The sequence below is a fragment of the Sarcophilus harrisii genome, chromosome 4 (genome assembly GCF_902635505.1).
Source record: "Sarcophilus harrisii chromosome 4, mSarHar1.11, whole genome shotgun sequence".
In the NCBI taxonomy this organism is placed as follows: domain Eukaryota; kingdom Metazoa; phylum Chordata; class Mammalia; order Dasyuromorphia; family Dasyuridae; genus Sarcophilus; species Sarcophilus harrisii.
The window spans coordinates 32,691,171-32,705,794 of NC_045429.1; the positions used below are offsets into that span (position 1 = coordinate 32,691,171).

Below are 14,624 nucleotides of genomic sequence, written 5' to 3' on the forward strand. Positions count from 1 at the left end.
GGCCCATTGGCATCCAGCTCTGTCTGCTTCTGTGGTTCAGACGATGTGACTTTTGGATCACTTGTCCTGTTAGGAGCCTCCATTCTTTAGGTGAACCTCTCCTTTCTGCCCTGAGGAAAATGTGTCGGCTTCTGGCTAATGCTCCCCATTATTGCCTTGTTCCCCAATCTCCCTGTATCTCCTCTCTCCTCTGCATGGGTACAGTGGTTCATGACTCCCATGTGTTTTACCGGCTTCCTGCGCTCTTACCCAGGTATCATCTTTACAGATTTGTTCCTCCAAGAGTTTTGCTTTGTTTCTTTCCTAGTCATTGGACATAGTCTTTCTCGTGTGTCGCACTCAGAATCATTCCCTGCCCCCTTTTAATATTTTTCATGTTCCCTTCACTTGATCCGCTATAGTTCTCATCCTTCATTTTTTCCTGTTTGTCACATTTTTTTAACCCTTTTAAAGATCCTCTCTGATTTTATAATTTGAAATTATTCCTCAGAATTTGTAGAGATGACACTATTGATATCTTTAATATAGAAAAAGAAATAAGCAAGGACTCAAGATTTGGGAAGGTAGTTTGCAGATTTTTCTTTTAGATGTTATTTAAATATCAGAGAGGCAGAATTTTTATTTTTTCTTAAAAATAAGTTATTTCAGAAATAACTCCTGCCTCGGTACTGTCCCCTTCAACAAACTTTTACTTGTAACATCCCAGCTAAAAGAGCAGCTAAGCAGAATGAATTAATCCAGTGTTTTTACATAAGGTCTACTTTCTACATACAAAAATCCCTACCTGCCCAAATAAAGGTGAATATCCTCAGCATTGAGGAGATCCGCTTTAAAAAAAAAAAAGTGAACAAAAGTAAATCAAATCATACCTTTGTCAACTGGTGTTTTTAACTTGGAATCTGGGAAGCATTTTTTAAAAATGCATTTTGATGATTTTATTTTTTAAAAAGTTGATTTCTTTTGTAATTTTTGGCATTTAATTTTTTATTTATTTACCTATCCATCTATTTATTTGTTTGTTTATTTATTTATTTGCTGAAGCGATTGAGGTTAAATGACTTGCCCCCAGGAACACACAGCCATAAGTGTTGTGTCTGAGGGCAGATTTGAACTCAGGTCCTCCTGACTCCAGGACCGGTGCTCTATCCACTGCCCCACGTAGCTGTCCTGGCATTTTACTTTTAATACATACATTATTTAGAGAAAGAATTCCTAAGTTTTAGCAGGCTCCTGAAGTAAGACTATGACATCAGGAAGGAAAGAAGGAATATGCAAACAAATAAGCATGTATTAAGTGCCGACTATGTGCCAGGTGCTTTACAAATATCATTTCCTTTGTTCTTTACAAAACTCTGTGAGTTGGGTGCTATTAATATATTTTTATAGTTGAGGAAACTGAGGCAGACAGGTAAAATTACTTTTCCAGGTTCACAGAACTAGGAAGTTATCTGAGGCAGGATTTGAATACGTGTTCCTAACTTCAAACTCTATCCATGATACCACCTAGCTGCTGCCTCTTTATGGAGAAGAAATACCCCATTCAATTAGAATATAGTCTTGTGCCTTGAAAATAACTATTCTTATGAGAGGTAGTTTTTTAAAAATTATGTAAAATCATTTAAGAACTTTGGTGTTTCTTCCCCACACTCCCCTCTTGAGGTCTAACATTGGTATTTTGGGCATAATCATAATTGTATATTTTAAACTTTCATCAAGACATCTTAGGTTAAACATGAACATTAAACCACTTATTTGCTATGAAATCTTAATTCCACAGAATGCAGAACAGTTAGTTGAAGCTGCCTATAGCTAGGTTTCATTTTGCCTTTGTCTCTAGATTCTAAGTATTGTTTTATATATATTTGGTGAAAGAATAAATGAACAAATAGAACAAAATTCCTTCCAACAACTTAAAACTGTCCATTAGTGCAGTGGTTTGCCTTCAGAGGTCATGGCTCCCTTTCCATCATTGGAGGTTCCTGGGAAGAAATTAGACGATCACTTGTTGGAAAGAAAAATGACAATAATAGTTTACTTGTATGTGACCCTTTCATTTGACAAAGGTTATATCTTTTATCATATATGAAAACATGAGCTTCTTGAGAGAAGAGGCCATCTTGCCCTTTTCTTACTTTCTTTAGCAATCAATGCTAGAAAGACAAAGCATGTTAATGAATTAATAAATATATTTGATCAGCATTTCTTTTCTCTTATCTGTGTAAAGGCACTTTAAATGCAAACAATCATATGGAGCAGATGTTATCTTATTTCGAAATAAAAATTTTATACAACTATCTATTTTCTTTGCCTTGTGGGTAAAAATAATTCATGGTAGCAGTTTGTTCCTTCTTAACAATTCTCAAATCCCAGTCCTTTTTAAGGGTTTTTATATGTATGCAATAGTCCCTATCTTTGCAAAGAAGGTATATTTGGTCATTCTGTTCTTTGGGGACAACTCAATAATTATATTTATATAGTATTCTGATATAGATTTTTAAAAATTGAGCTTATATACATGTTCAAAGTTATTTTTAAAAAATAAGATATTATAACAGCATTTGAAAAAACAGTTGCATTCATTATTCATTGATTATGGTTTTTATATTTGTTTTCTGGAAAGGAAAAATGTACTGAGTTCAAAACACCTATTTTATAGAGTATTTTTGTTTTTGTTTTCCAGAATAGAAAAAATATTGGACTTAGGATGCTTTTTCTTTTTTTTTTTTTTTTTTGTTTTGTTTTGTTTTCCTTCTATAGAATGTAAAAATTCTGAGTTTAGGACAACTTTCTTATGTGTTTTTTTCCCTTCAGAAAAGAATAAACTTAATCTAGCAGTTAAGAATGAAATGATACCTTTCTCTTAGAAAAATTATTTCATAATTGTTCTCAGTCTTGCAAAGTTAAACCCTGAGATAAAGAGACATAACAAAGATTTTTAAATTAAAAAAAATTCATTTTCCTAGAAAGGTGACTTAGCAGAAAAAAATTTCAGTTTGTCAGACCCATTCTCCAACAAAACAAAGCAAAAACAGACCATGTCAGATTTTAATAAATTTAGATAAGCCATTCTGTCAGAATCATTTGCAGTCCTGAAATTGATTGTATGAGAGTGTTTCATATCAGAAACAGTCTGGAGTAGGACAGACTGTCCTAGAGGGGAGAATTGAATCACATCTTGACTCTTGCCAAAGTTCTGAATCTCCAGTGGCAAGCATTGGGCAATACATAAAAATTCATTTTTATCCCTAAAGTATCCAGTTTTACATTAATCCTTAATTTGGTCGAGAGTTTCACCAGAAAGAAAGTACTTGAATGCCACTCAAGGAATCATCCTAAACTATGAGACAGGGTTTTTTGAATGGAGTATCTACTAGAATCTAAGTTTAGAACTGAGTTCGAGGGTTTGAATTTTGTTTACCTTTGGCCCAACACAACCTCATGCTTCCAAAGAAGGGAAACTGCATAGGATCTGGCCTTAGACCATACCATTTTATTTTATTTTTTTAAGAAATGTAAACGAGGGAAAAATCGGAACAGAAGTGAGTGCAAGGGATAATGTTGTAAAAATTTACCTTGGCATGGGTTCTGTCAATAAAAAGTTATTAAATTAAAAAAAAAAAAAAGAAATGTAAACGAATTAAAAACCTTTTCAGATAAGATTTTCCCTTAAAATCTCCCTCCAAAACTTCAATCAAGAATGAAGGAAAATTTGTGTTGGACCTGAAAATAACTTGGGATATTTGGCCAAACCAAGACCTGCACCAGATTGAGTCACCCTTTATATAATATTACATCGCTTGAAAGGGAAGGTTGGTTCAGCCTCTCTTTTTTTGCAAGAAAGACTACTACCCTGGTAATACTGACTTTCTGCAAGTCCTAAATTCAGCTTACCTTTTCGGTGTTAAATAAGCTCTGATCTTTTTACTCTTCTCTTTGGAGAATCTTTTTTAAAAAGGGTGGTCATTTTATAGGACTAATACTATTAAAAGCCTGAGAGCTAATTTTTAACTTAGGAAAATTAATTTTTTTGTGGCTTATATCTTTTTGTTCATATTTCCAATAGAGTGGTGAAGGTATTGAAGAATCGAATGGTGAAAAATAAATTTTCTCCCTAGACCATGTGGGTTCAACATCAATAACTAACTAGTGGCTGTTATTTAGTTGTTATTTTTTATAGTATTTAGATAGAAATGACTTCAGGACAAGTAGTTATACTGCTCTTAAGCTTTCGTATTTAATACTAAACAAATTATTGCTTAGTTATATAATAGATAAAAATTTAAATATATTTATAATTGATTATGTATTAATATAATTATGTATAAACATTATTTACATCAATTATATAATATATTTATGTGTATTTATATGTTGATTACATGTGTGTTTATGTGTAATTGATATTAATAGTGATAGTATTAAATCTTATATTAATGTAATATATCTATATATAATTTCTATAATATATATTTAACATACAATGGATAATAATATATTACATAAAAATATAATATATAACATAAATACAATATAAAATTTTAAATATAATTCATTAAGAATATTGGTATATAATCTCATTTTCTGAGGATTCACTCAAAGTGTCTTCAGGGCAACTCCTATGACATCCACAATAATATACCTTGTCCTGTTCAGTCCACCAATCAGTGAATATTTGTTAAGTGCCTACTATGTGCCAAGCACTGTGCTAAGCACAGGGATACAAAAAGAGGCAAAAGACACTCCCTGCCTTCTTATTCTCCTGTGTTTTTAACTAGAAGGGACCTTAGAGGTTATAAAATCCATTTTTACAGGTGAAGAAACTGAGATACAATTAAGAGCACTTAATACATTCTTCTTTATGAAGAAATATAGGCATGTCTCTATATTTTGCCAGTTTTCTATTCTTTGTGGTTTAGATATTGTTATGAACATTTAATGTGATGACATTGTTGAAAATGTTATTCTTGTATTTTTTATGGATTATGGTAGTGCCCGAGTACTTACGGACAAAAGTTCTGCCTCTGGATATTCAGATTCCAATGTGATTTATTATCTGCTGGGTTCTAGGAATATTTGGGGCTTTGTTCATATTTGGGGTTTGTTAATTACTGGCTAATAAAGAGGAACAAGCTTCTAATGTATCAAATCCTAGCCACCAAACTGTGGCTAATCCTAACATTATGTCAATTCTTAATAATAATAATTATTATAAATAATGGCAGAGCAGAACCAGGAGATCATTGTATATGGCAACAAGATTATACTATTCTGATGGACGTAGCTCTCTTCAGCAATGAGATGATCCAGGCCAGTTCCAATGATCTTGTGAAGAGAGCCATCTACAACCAGAGAGAGGACAGAAGGGACTGAGTGTGGATCACAACATAGCATTTTCACTCTTTTTGTTGTTGTTTGTTTGCATTTTATTTTCTTTCTCATTTTTTTTCTGGTTTGATTTGATTTTTTGTGCAGCAAGATAATTGTATAAATATGTATACATATGTTGGATTTAACATATATTCTTACCATGTTTAACATATATTGGATTACTTGACATCTAGGAGAGGGGGTGGGGGAAGAAGAGGGAAAATTGGAACACAAGGTCTTGCAAGGATTAATTTGAAAAATTATCCATGCATGTGTTTTGAAAATAAAAAAGATTTAATAAAAATAATAATAAAATATCTAAAAGATGGGGGGGCGGGGAGATAAATAAATGATGACAATAGGAACCTGGATAGGGATTAGACCAGTGATTTTATTGCACCAGGGAATTCCCAAGCCAGGAGACTCCTTCTGTTAATATAGGTCAGCATTTTTGTGCAACATGTAGTCTTGAGAGAATTGCCTAGATCATTGGGAAAAAAAAGTTCAGTGACTTGCCTGAGGTCACACAATCAGCATGTGTCCTTGGGAGGACTTGAATCCAGGTCTTCTCCAGCTTTTTCTCCACTCTGCCATGCTACCTCTATTAATAATAATTACAGCTAATAATTATGTAGCCTTTAAAAGTTTGTAAAGCACTTTGCACCTTTCATTTGATTATTCCAAGAGAATAAGAGCTAATAAGTGCTCTTATTATTCCTGTGTTATAGGCAAGGAAATCAAGGCTCCAGCTTACTGAGGTCCCACAAATAGTGATTGATTGATATGCATGTTCATTTTTAATTTGGTGGAGAGATTGTCTGGGGAGGAAGTCATTACATGCACTAGAAAGGGGCACTTGTGACCATAATGGAACTGAGTTCTGGGGGATTAAGTTTAACTTGTGTTGTAATTTCCCAGGCTGATGCACAAAACTGCAGGTTTAAACTCCAGTTTAAATTAACAGCAGCTCCTTCCCTTTGAAATGCAGTATCTCTGGGCTGCCATGTCTGTCTGAAGCATGGCTGAAAGGCCGTGCCAGTCCCTGATGCTTTGGGCTCATTCTCAGTTTATCTCCTTTGTGTTGTTGTTATGTAGGTCTCTGTTACCAAGGCCGACCGAGACGTGGGATTTGCCATCCAAACGTGTTTTATCTCTCCGAATGCCAACTCTGACAGGATGTCTGATTACACTATCATCGAGAACATTTGTCCTAAAGATGAATCTGTGAGATTCTATTCGCCCCAGAAGGCCCATTTCTCTCGGTTCCACACTCATATGGACAAAAAAAGATTTAGCTTCAGACTTAAACCCATTTTTAACACTTCCCTGCTCTTCCTACAATGTGAACTCACCTTGTGCACAAAGAAGGAAGAAGATACCCACAGATTGCCAAAGGTTAGTAGTTCACTGGCTCCCTTGAACTTTTAAATTTCCTCTTTAAAAAAAAAAAAAGACAGTGACCTTCAGAATAATCACAAGTTATGGCAAATTTCAATGTTCAGCTTTAGGACAGCCAAAAATAGAGTAATAAAGTAAATATAATTTCAGTGACCTGTGAGTTTTATGAAATCTTATGGAATAAATCTTGACAATATAATTTTTTTCCCATTTGTGTTATTAAAGAGTACATTACATGTGATAAATTAGGATTATTTTCCATGGAGGGAGTGGTCTGGCTTTATCTCTGCTATTTAGATCATGTGGAGAGCCAGGGCTACAAATAGACTAAAGAACAAGTCCAATGCGAGCATTAATTTTTCCATGCCCCTCAAAGACTTGATTTGCAATTTTTTTTTTTACCTTCTCTGTGTGGATTATAAAGTTGGTTCTATTCAGGAAAGCTTTCAAGGGAAGTTAGCAGATATTTAAACTTTATATTGTGGCTCCTCGTGCTGGAATATAGTGAACTATTATAATGGTGGACCAGAAGTCTTGACCATAAGACATTACTGGTTATATGGAACTGTTGCCAAACCATAGGACTGCCAAGTTTAATTAGGGTATTTAATCACATCAGCCTTGTGTGTGCCTGTGACACACACACACTTTAAAAAAAATATTTATATAACCTTGTCATTTCCTAGTACCATCTCTCTCCTCATCATCTTTGTACAAAGATGTATTGTTAAACAAAACATACTAATCTTATGTGAAAGCACAGGCTTTGTTCTCTACTCATAGTTCATCACCTCCCTATGGAGAAAAGGAAAATACTACTTATTATCAGTTCCCTGAAATCAACATTGGTCATTGCACTGATACAGCCATAGATCTAGAGATGGCAAGAACCTCAAAGACCATTTAATCCAAACTCTTAGTGGAAGCCAAGAAATGTTAAGTGGCTTGTCTAAGGTATAGGATCATAAAGCCAACAGTTTAGAACTAGAAGGGACCTTAGAGGTCATAAAATCCATTTTTACAGGTGAAGAAACTGAGGTACAAGGGATTATTTGATTTGCCCAAACCACTCAACAAATAAGTATCTATGATGGGTTTTGAACCATTCTTCAAAACTAGTTAACACTGAGCCTGACAATATAAGTATTCTGTATTTTGCACCCATAGTCTGACCTCTTTAATAAAAGGATAAGAGCTAAATTACTAATCCTTTTGATTCAATTGACTGAAACAATTTCATATATATACATTTCTACATCCAATGTGGATAAAGCCTTCGTGTCTCATCAAGCTGCTGAACAGAAAGCACCAGGTCTCTGGTTAATCTAGAGAACCTTTCTCTCAGCCCAGCAGTGATACCAAAGCCTCCAGTCATGAAGGGAAAACACAACCTGGCCTTTGGGGTTTGCCTTTTGAAATGCAGCTGAGAATACATTTCCTGCGCCAGTAGATTGTGCAGCTTGTTGGGAGTTTGGTCTGATAAATGCTTCCATCTCCTGTTTCTCCTCAGTAAATAACACTGAGGTACTCTGATAATGAGGCAGCCCCACAGCTGTGCTGGCAGGGGCTGGGAAGGCTCACTTCTGAGAAAATCCCTGGCCCTGACCTCTCTCCTTCTCCACAGTGCATCCCTCCTGACGAAGCCTGTACCTCTCTGGACGCCAGCATGATCTGGGCCATGATGCAGAACAAAAAAACATTCACCAAACCCCTGCTGATCATCTATGGAGACGAAGCCACAGGTAAACCTTGGTGCCCTTCGAAGAGAGAACCCAGCCTTGACCTGAAGTCAAGAGAAAATAAGAATGGTTTTCTTTCCTTCCTTCCTTTCCTTCCTTTCTTCCTTTCCTTCCTTTGATTCCCTTCCTTCCCTTTCTTCCCTTCCTTCCCTTCCTTCCCTTTCCTCCCTTCCCTTCCTTCCTTCCCTTCCTTCCCTTCCTTCCCTTCCTTCCCTTCCTCCCTTCCCTCCTTCCTTCTGTTAGATGACATGTCCAGGACCACACAGCTCATAAATACCTGTGATAGGATTTGAACTCAGGTCTTCCTGACAAGCTCCAGTGCTTTATCCACTAAACCATAGCTGCCTATAAATAGGAAAAATGTGCTTTTAAAAGTTTTATTGATTCCTTTTGTTCAGTGATTTCCAGATGTGCACTATTAAACTGCACTATTAAACCCTCCCCATTAACAAAAAGTTAAGTGAAACCAATTCACAGAATCATGGGTTTTGAGCCGGGAGGGATATTAGTGGTAACCTTTTCTTGTTACGGAAGAGGAAATCAAGTCCCAGAGCCAGGAAATGACTTGTTTACAGTCAGAGGGATAGTAAATGAATAGCACAACTGTGAGAACAAGTTCTTTCCCTTGGAATCTTAGGCACTTTCCATTGGGCCATACTTCCCCAGTCAGTGACCCTCCCATCTCCTTAAAGTGATCAGATCTAGTGACTGAAATTGCTGATCAATTTTATACAAAATTTCTTTATTCCCCTATTGTTTAATGTTCCCTTTTTGCATTTAAATTGATTTAATTAATATTGGATAGAGAAACTTTTTTTTTCAGGAATAAATGTTTTGCCTAAAGCATAATTTGCATCTATATACAAAATGTGTGCTCTCTCTCTCTAATTTTTACATTCTCCCTACCCCCATTCCTATCTTACCTTCTACTTAATTTTTTTCTTTCTCTGTTTTCATCTCCTTTCTCCTTTTCCCTCCCTCTCCTTCTACTTTTCTTCCTTTCTCTCTCTCTCTCTCTCTTTACATATATGTGTGTGTGTTTGGGTACACAAATATACATTTATATATGTACACATACATATATACATATACAAGTGCGCGAATTTGTGTACACACACACATGCCCATGTGACTATTAGAAGCAGCCCATTGCAGTGAAATTAAAAAGAAGAATTATTTGGTCCTAATTTCAAAATTAACTTTATGAAAAGCCTGAGATTTACCCTTCGGTTTCTGAGGTTTTTAGGCTGGGAAGTTCATCATTTAGAACAAACAATCATGGAATGTTGTAACAAGAGTCTAGACCAGGGGACAGGGCCCCCCGCTCCTGCTCCAGTGGCGGCGAGGGCCAGGGCAGCAGATTGCTGTGTGACCTTACAAAAGTTACTCCGGTTCTTAGGCCGGCTCATCCCACCCTGGGAATGAAACTTCCAATTAAGGGACGAGGATCCCAGACCCCTTCCTCAGGCTATCGTTCCATGATTCTGCTTGTGCAAATATTCGGGATGTTGCCATTATCCATCTTCCTCCTCCATCCCTAAAGCCAGCCGGCCTAGGGAGCTGCAGTTAGGTGACTTGCCCGGATCTCCCAGCCACTGGTAGAATTTGAATCCGGGTCTTCCCAATTCTAGACTCCTTAACCCCATGTTGCCTCAATGTGGTTCTATTCATGTTAATGAAATGAGTTTTAAGATAATTTCAGCTAGTGATGCCATAGACCTCAAGTCAGTTACAAAATGTCCAGCTCTGACATTTACAAGGTAAAGAGTTTTATTAGCTAATTTCCGACCACTTGAAACAGTAGTTGTAATAATCATCACCAAAGTTCCCTCTATGAATGAACGGCTTTTAATTTCATTGTTAAAAAAGATGCTTGAGGAGGAAACTGGCTGTACCAGCACAAAACTGTATGTGCCCAGTAATTTATAAGCTTAGAGAATTGCCTGGGGCCCCAGACAGTAAATGACCAGAGTCACCCAACCAGTCTCTATGGGTCAGAGGTGGGTCGTGGAGCTCCAGCTTCCTGACTTGAAGGCTAACCCTTTATCTATTCACTGGCTTCCCTCTTAAGTGGATTAGCCAATTTATAATCCAAGTTTCCAATTAGAGCACCAAGAAAGAAGCAGCAATTATACAACCAAGTGTCCCAGAAACTGGGCAACAGCTGGTGAACCTAAGGTTTAACAAAGGCCCCTGCTTCCTCCTAATCCATCTGTTCCCATTACCTATTTTGGAGGATGTACTCCTGCTGGTAATGGGTCAGCAGCACGCTTTTTCCCAGTCCAGACAATTAGGCGTTAATAATGTAACCGTTATTACTTCCAGTAATTCATTCTGCTTTCAAGTTGGGTGGCTTGATTTTTCTTTCTAATCTCCGCTCCACAGCGACTTAAAATCATTCAGGCTTAGGGCAATTATCCTGAAATTTCAGCGTTTTTTGTTATATGAAAAATAGTCATATGGGAAGACTTTAATCCACAGTAAAACAATTTAATGAGGTTTGCTAATTAGGAGGCTACTGCTGGATGGGATGGGGGAAGAGTTCAGAGTTTGGATTGCCATACCGGTTGACTGGATTAAACTGGAGGTGAACTTTATGAGATGAGTAGAACTGTATTTAAAAGTATTGTTCTAACTAGTGCCCTAGAGGAAAATAAACATTCTTTGTGCATTTTTCAGCTTTTTTTTTTTTTTTTAAAGATCACCTTCATGTTTCAGGTTTTCTCTTTTTTGGAGTCTGTAAAATCACAGAATTATAATTGGAACAAACTTCAGAGGGCAGCTATTTTTACAAATGGGTAAACAGCAGTTTAGGGAGGATAAGGGCCTTGCCCTTGTTAGATAGAGAACAATGGAGATGGGATTTGACCCTCATCTTCTCACTCTCTAGAGACACTGCCCTTTTTGTTACTGAAAGAAAACACAAAACTCCCAAATATGAGTGTAAAGTAGAAAAGGGAAAATATACATTATTGTAAGGTTGTTTGAGTGATAAGAGCAAGGTCATTCATTTAGAAGACCAAATATTTCAAACTGAAAGGAATTTTAGGAAGCTCCTTCATTTTTGATAACTCAATTTTATTATTTTATTTTTGGTTCCAAATCTTCTCCCTTCTCCTTCTCTTCTCCTACCCATTGAGAAGACAAGAAAAACAAAATGTCTTCGCAATATGGATAGTTGTTTAAAATAAATCTCCTCAGTAGCCATATACAAAAATAGAATGAAAGAAAAAAAAAAGAGATGAAAATATATTTCTTTCTGTACTCTCAAGTCCATCGGCTCATTGTCTTGAGTTGTTAATAGCATGTTTCATTAGAGGGTTAGGTCTTAAGGAGAATACACGATGTGACCCTCTTCCCGAAATTGTTAAAAGGCCCCTACTTGAACCCTGAGAGAAAAGATTGGTTAGGGCCATCAAGAACTCAACTTTAATTGACTTAAAGGCAACTGGATTGATTACACAATCAGATTCCTACAAAGCTGTGTATAGGATTTGGTAAATCAAATTCATATCACAGCAGACTCCAATTGCCTTGTCCAATCTATACCTAAACCAGAATTACCCTATAGCAAAGGAAAGGGGATATAACCCATCATTCCTGAAAGATCTCTTAGAGGTGTCTGTTTGTACAAGCTTCTGCAGAGTTTTAACATTACCATGTTTTTCCTAAGTGCCCCTTTGTACACACATTGCTGATTAATTTAATCCTCTAATCAAAGTTTTCTAAATGGAAACCTTTAGTAAAAACCCTGGAAGAGCTTTGCTATTGAGCAGAACTCTCCGGTGCATCCATTTTAACGTATACCATCTCATCTTAATTGATGTGTTTAGAGAAAATGTGGATTTCTATGTCTCTTTATGTGGCCACATCTACAAGTTCATTAACAGCTTAGTCACCTATACACTGAGAGAGGCTCTTGATGGAATGCCTCAGAGTTAGATAAATCACTTTGTCTCTACTAACCATATGACTTTCAGTCATGGGACATTCCTTGGACCTCAGTTTTCTCAGCTATTAAATAAAAGGTTGGACTATATGACCTCTGGGAATCCTTTTAGCTCTGGATCTGTGATCCCATTAGGATCCTGAGACTGTGGACAAGCCATATAACAGCTCAGCTCTCCTGGAATTCTCTCAAACTCTGAAGTCAAAAATAAGTAACTTGCTGATCTTCAGCCATGGAGAGAAATCCCCTCATGGGAATTCCCACATGGATGAAAGCTCAGTCCCAGATCAAAACAACAATGATAACAAAATCTATGAACCCTCTAGGGGGAACTTCAGATCTGAGGAGACCCTTAAATGAAATTTCATAAACCATGACTATTAGAAAGTTCTGCTGGTATAAGCTAAAATGTCTCTTTTTGCAATAACTCTGTATTATTAGCCTTTGGCTAAAATGTTGATGATTGCTTTAGATTTTGATAAGGGGACACCCTGTGATTAATGCTTCTTTTTCTTATTCAGATTCAACTATTGCCAATCCAATCGGGAAATCACTACGTAAGTTTTCATAAATCTTCATATTTTGAAATGAAGCTCCCTTGGGCTTTTCTCAGAGCATGATGGTCGATGTAGGTTTGCCAGAAGTTGAGGTTTTGATAAGAGATTTCTGCTCTCATTCCTTTTCTCCCTTTCTCTTCTCTTGCTTCTCCCCTTTCTCTCTTTCTTCTCCCTTGCCTTGTTTCCCTCTTGGCTTTGGCATCCTTCCTTCTTACCTGAACTTAATGTTGATATATAAGGAATAGGAAGGAAGCAGGTGCTTTAATGTGGAGAGATTCATTCATTCTTCTAAAGTACTAAGAATTTGTTGGACTTAAACTTAGGGTCTGAAAGAGTTCATGCTATATCTATGGGGGAAAAAGTTATTTTCAAGTTGAAATAAATTCGGGACCCTCCTAGATCAATGAAAATAAGAGCTAACATTTATTTAGTGCTTTGTGGTTTGCAATGTATTTTACAAATATTATCCCATTTTTGTTCTCCCAGCAACCCCAGGAGATGGGGGCTATTATTATCCCCATTTTATAGATGAATAAACAGTGATAAAGTGATTTGCTCAGCATATCTGAGGCCCAATTTGAAACGAAATCTCCCCTGGCTTCAGGTCTAGTGCTCTAACTACTGAACTCCCTGCCTACCTAGGAAAGTCTTTAGATTGTGAATCATGAGACTTGGAATATTGTGCAAGGGCTGCAAAATTGGGACCTCTACTTTCTAGACCATTAAACTCACGGATGGGAGTACTTCTTCCCTTGGGTCCAGCTCAGACTCCGTCCACTCTTCTCATCTTGTATGGTCTTTGACTGTGTCTTTCCATAGCTCCTCCATAGAGAATTCTCAAAGAATGAACATATGAGCCTGTATTTTCCCAGTATATTACTTGTGTCCACAAGTACTCTGTTAAAAGAGTAAAGGAAGCATGATTAGCAGGACAAGAAGAGTTTGTGTTTTTGGGCCTTCAGATTTTGCAATTAGAAGAGAGGATTTCCATTGTCCTATCTAGGGACGACATTTTCCATAGAAACACCTTTCCCCATAGTTTCTTCATCAATCAGCCAATCAACAAGTATTAATTAAGCACCTGTTATATGCCCTATACTTTGCTCCTATTTTACAGATGAAACAGCTGAGGCTTAGAGATAATCAAGTCTCCCTAAGGCCATTTGGTCCATGAGAGAATGGAGGCAGGTCTCTCAGCTGCCAATATACTTCTCTTTCTGGTTGACCATCCAGAGTCCCTTTGCTCTAGAAAACCTGCTTCAATTACTTACATCCACAGCTCAATAGTGTCTGGCACATAGTAGACACTTAACAGAATGCTTTTTGATTGACTCTAACTAGACATTTTGTAGTAGTTTATTGAAAAGCAGAAATAACTAGGTCAGAAATTACATAGCTAGAGAGCATTTGAAAAGGCCCATGACTTGGAAATGATTGTAAGGATAGGGGAAGATCCAGACCTGTCATTTATAACATTCAGGGTCCAGGGACCCTACGAATTATATACTCTCCATCCAAGGCCTTGCCCTTATAAAACAGATTTTAACTTTTTAGTTGAAGACTTGAAAAAGGTAGTTTTCTTAGCAGAAAGGAAATATTCTGTTTTTATGGCCT

The 14,624-nt window shown here is 36.7% G+C and overlaps 1 protein-coding gene across 4 annotated transcripts in view; it reads left to right on the forward strand.

Moving 5' to 3' along the window:
• Positions 1–14,624, forward strand: part of TGFBR3 (transforming growth factor beta receptor 3) — a 215,004-nt gene that overhangs the window by 186,016 nt on the left and 14,364 nt on the right. For all 4 annotated transcript variants that reach the window (XR_004234299.1, XM_031969337.1, XM_031969335.1 and 1 more), the window contains exons 13-15: positions 6,463–6,762; positions 8,390–8,507; positions 12,975–13,010. Coding sequence is in view for 3 of the 4 variants with exons in the window: in XM_031969337.1 (XP_031825197.1) it covers positions 6,463–6,762; positions 8,390–8,507; positions 12,975–13,010 (454 nt within the window). In the remaining variant the exon portion in view is untranslated. The remainder of the gene's footprint in view (positions 1–6,462; positions 6,763–8,389; positions 8,508–12,974; positions 13,011–14,624) is intronic.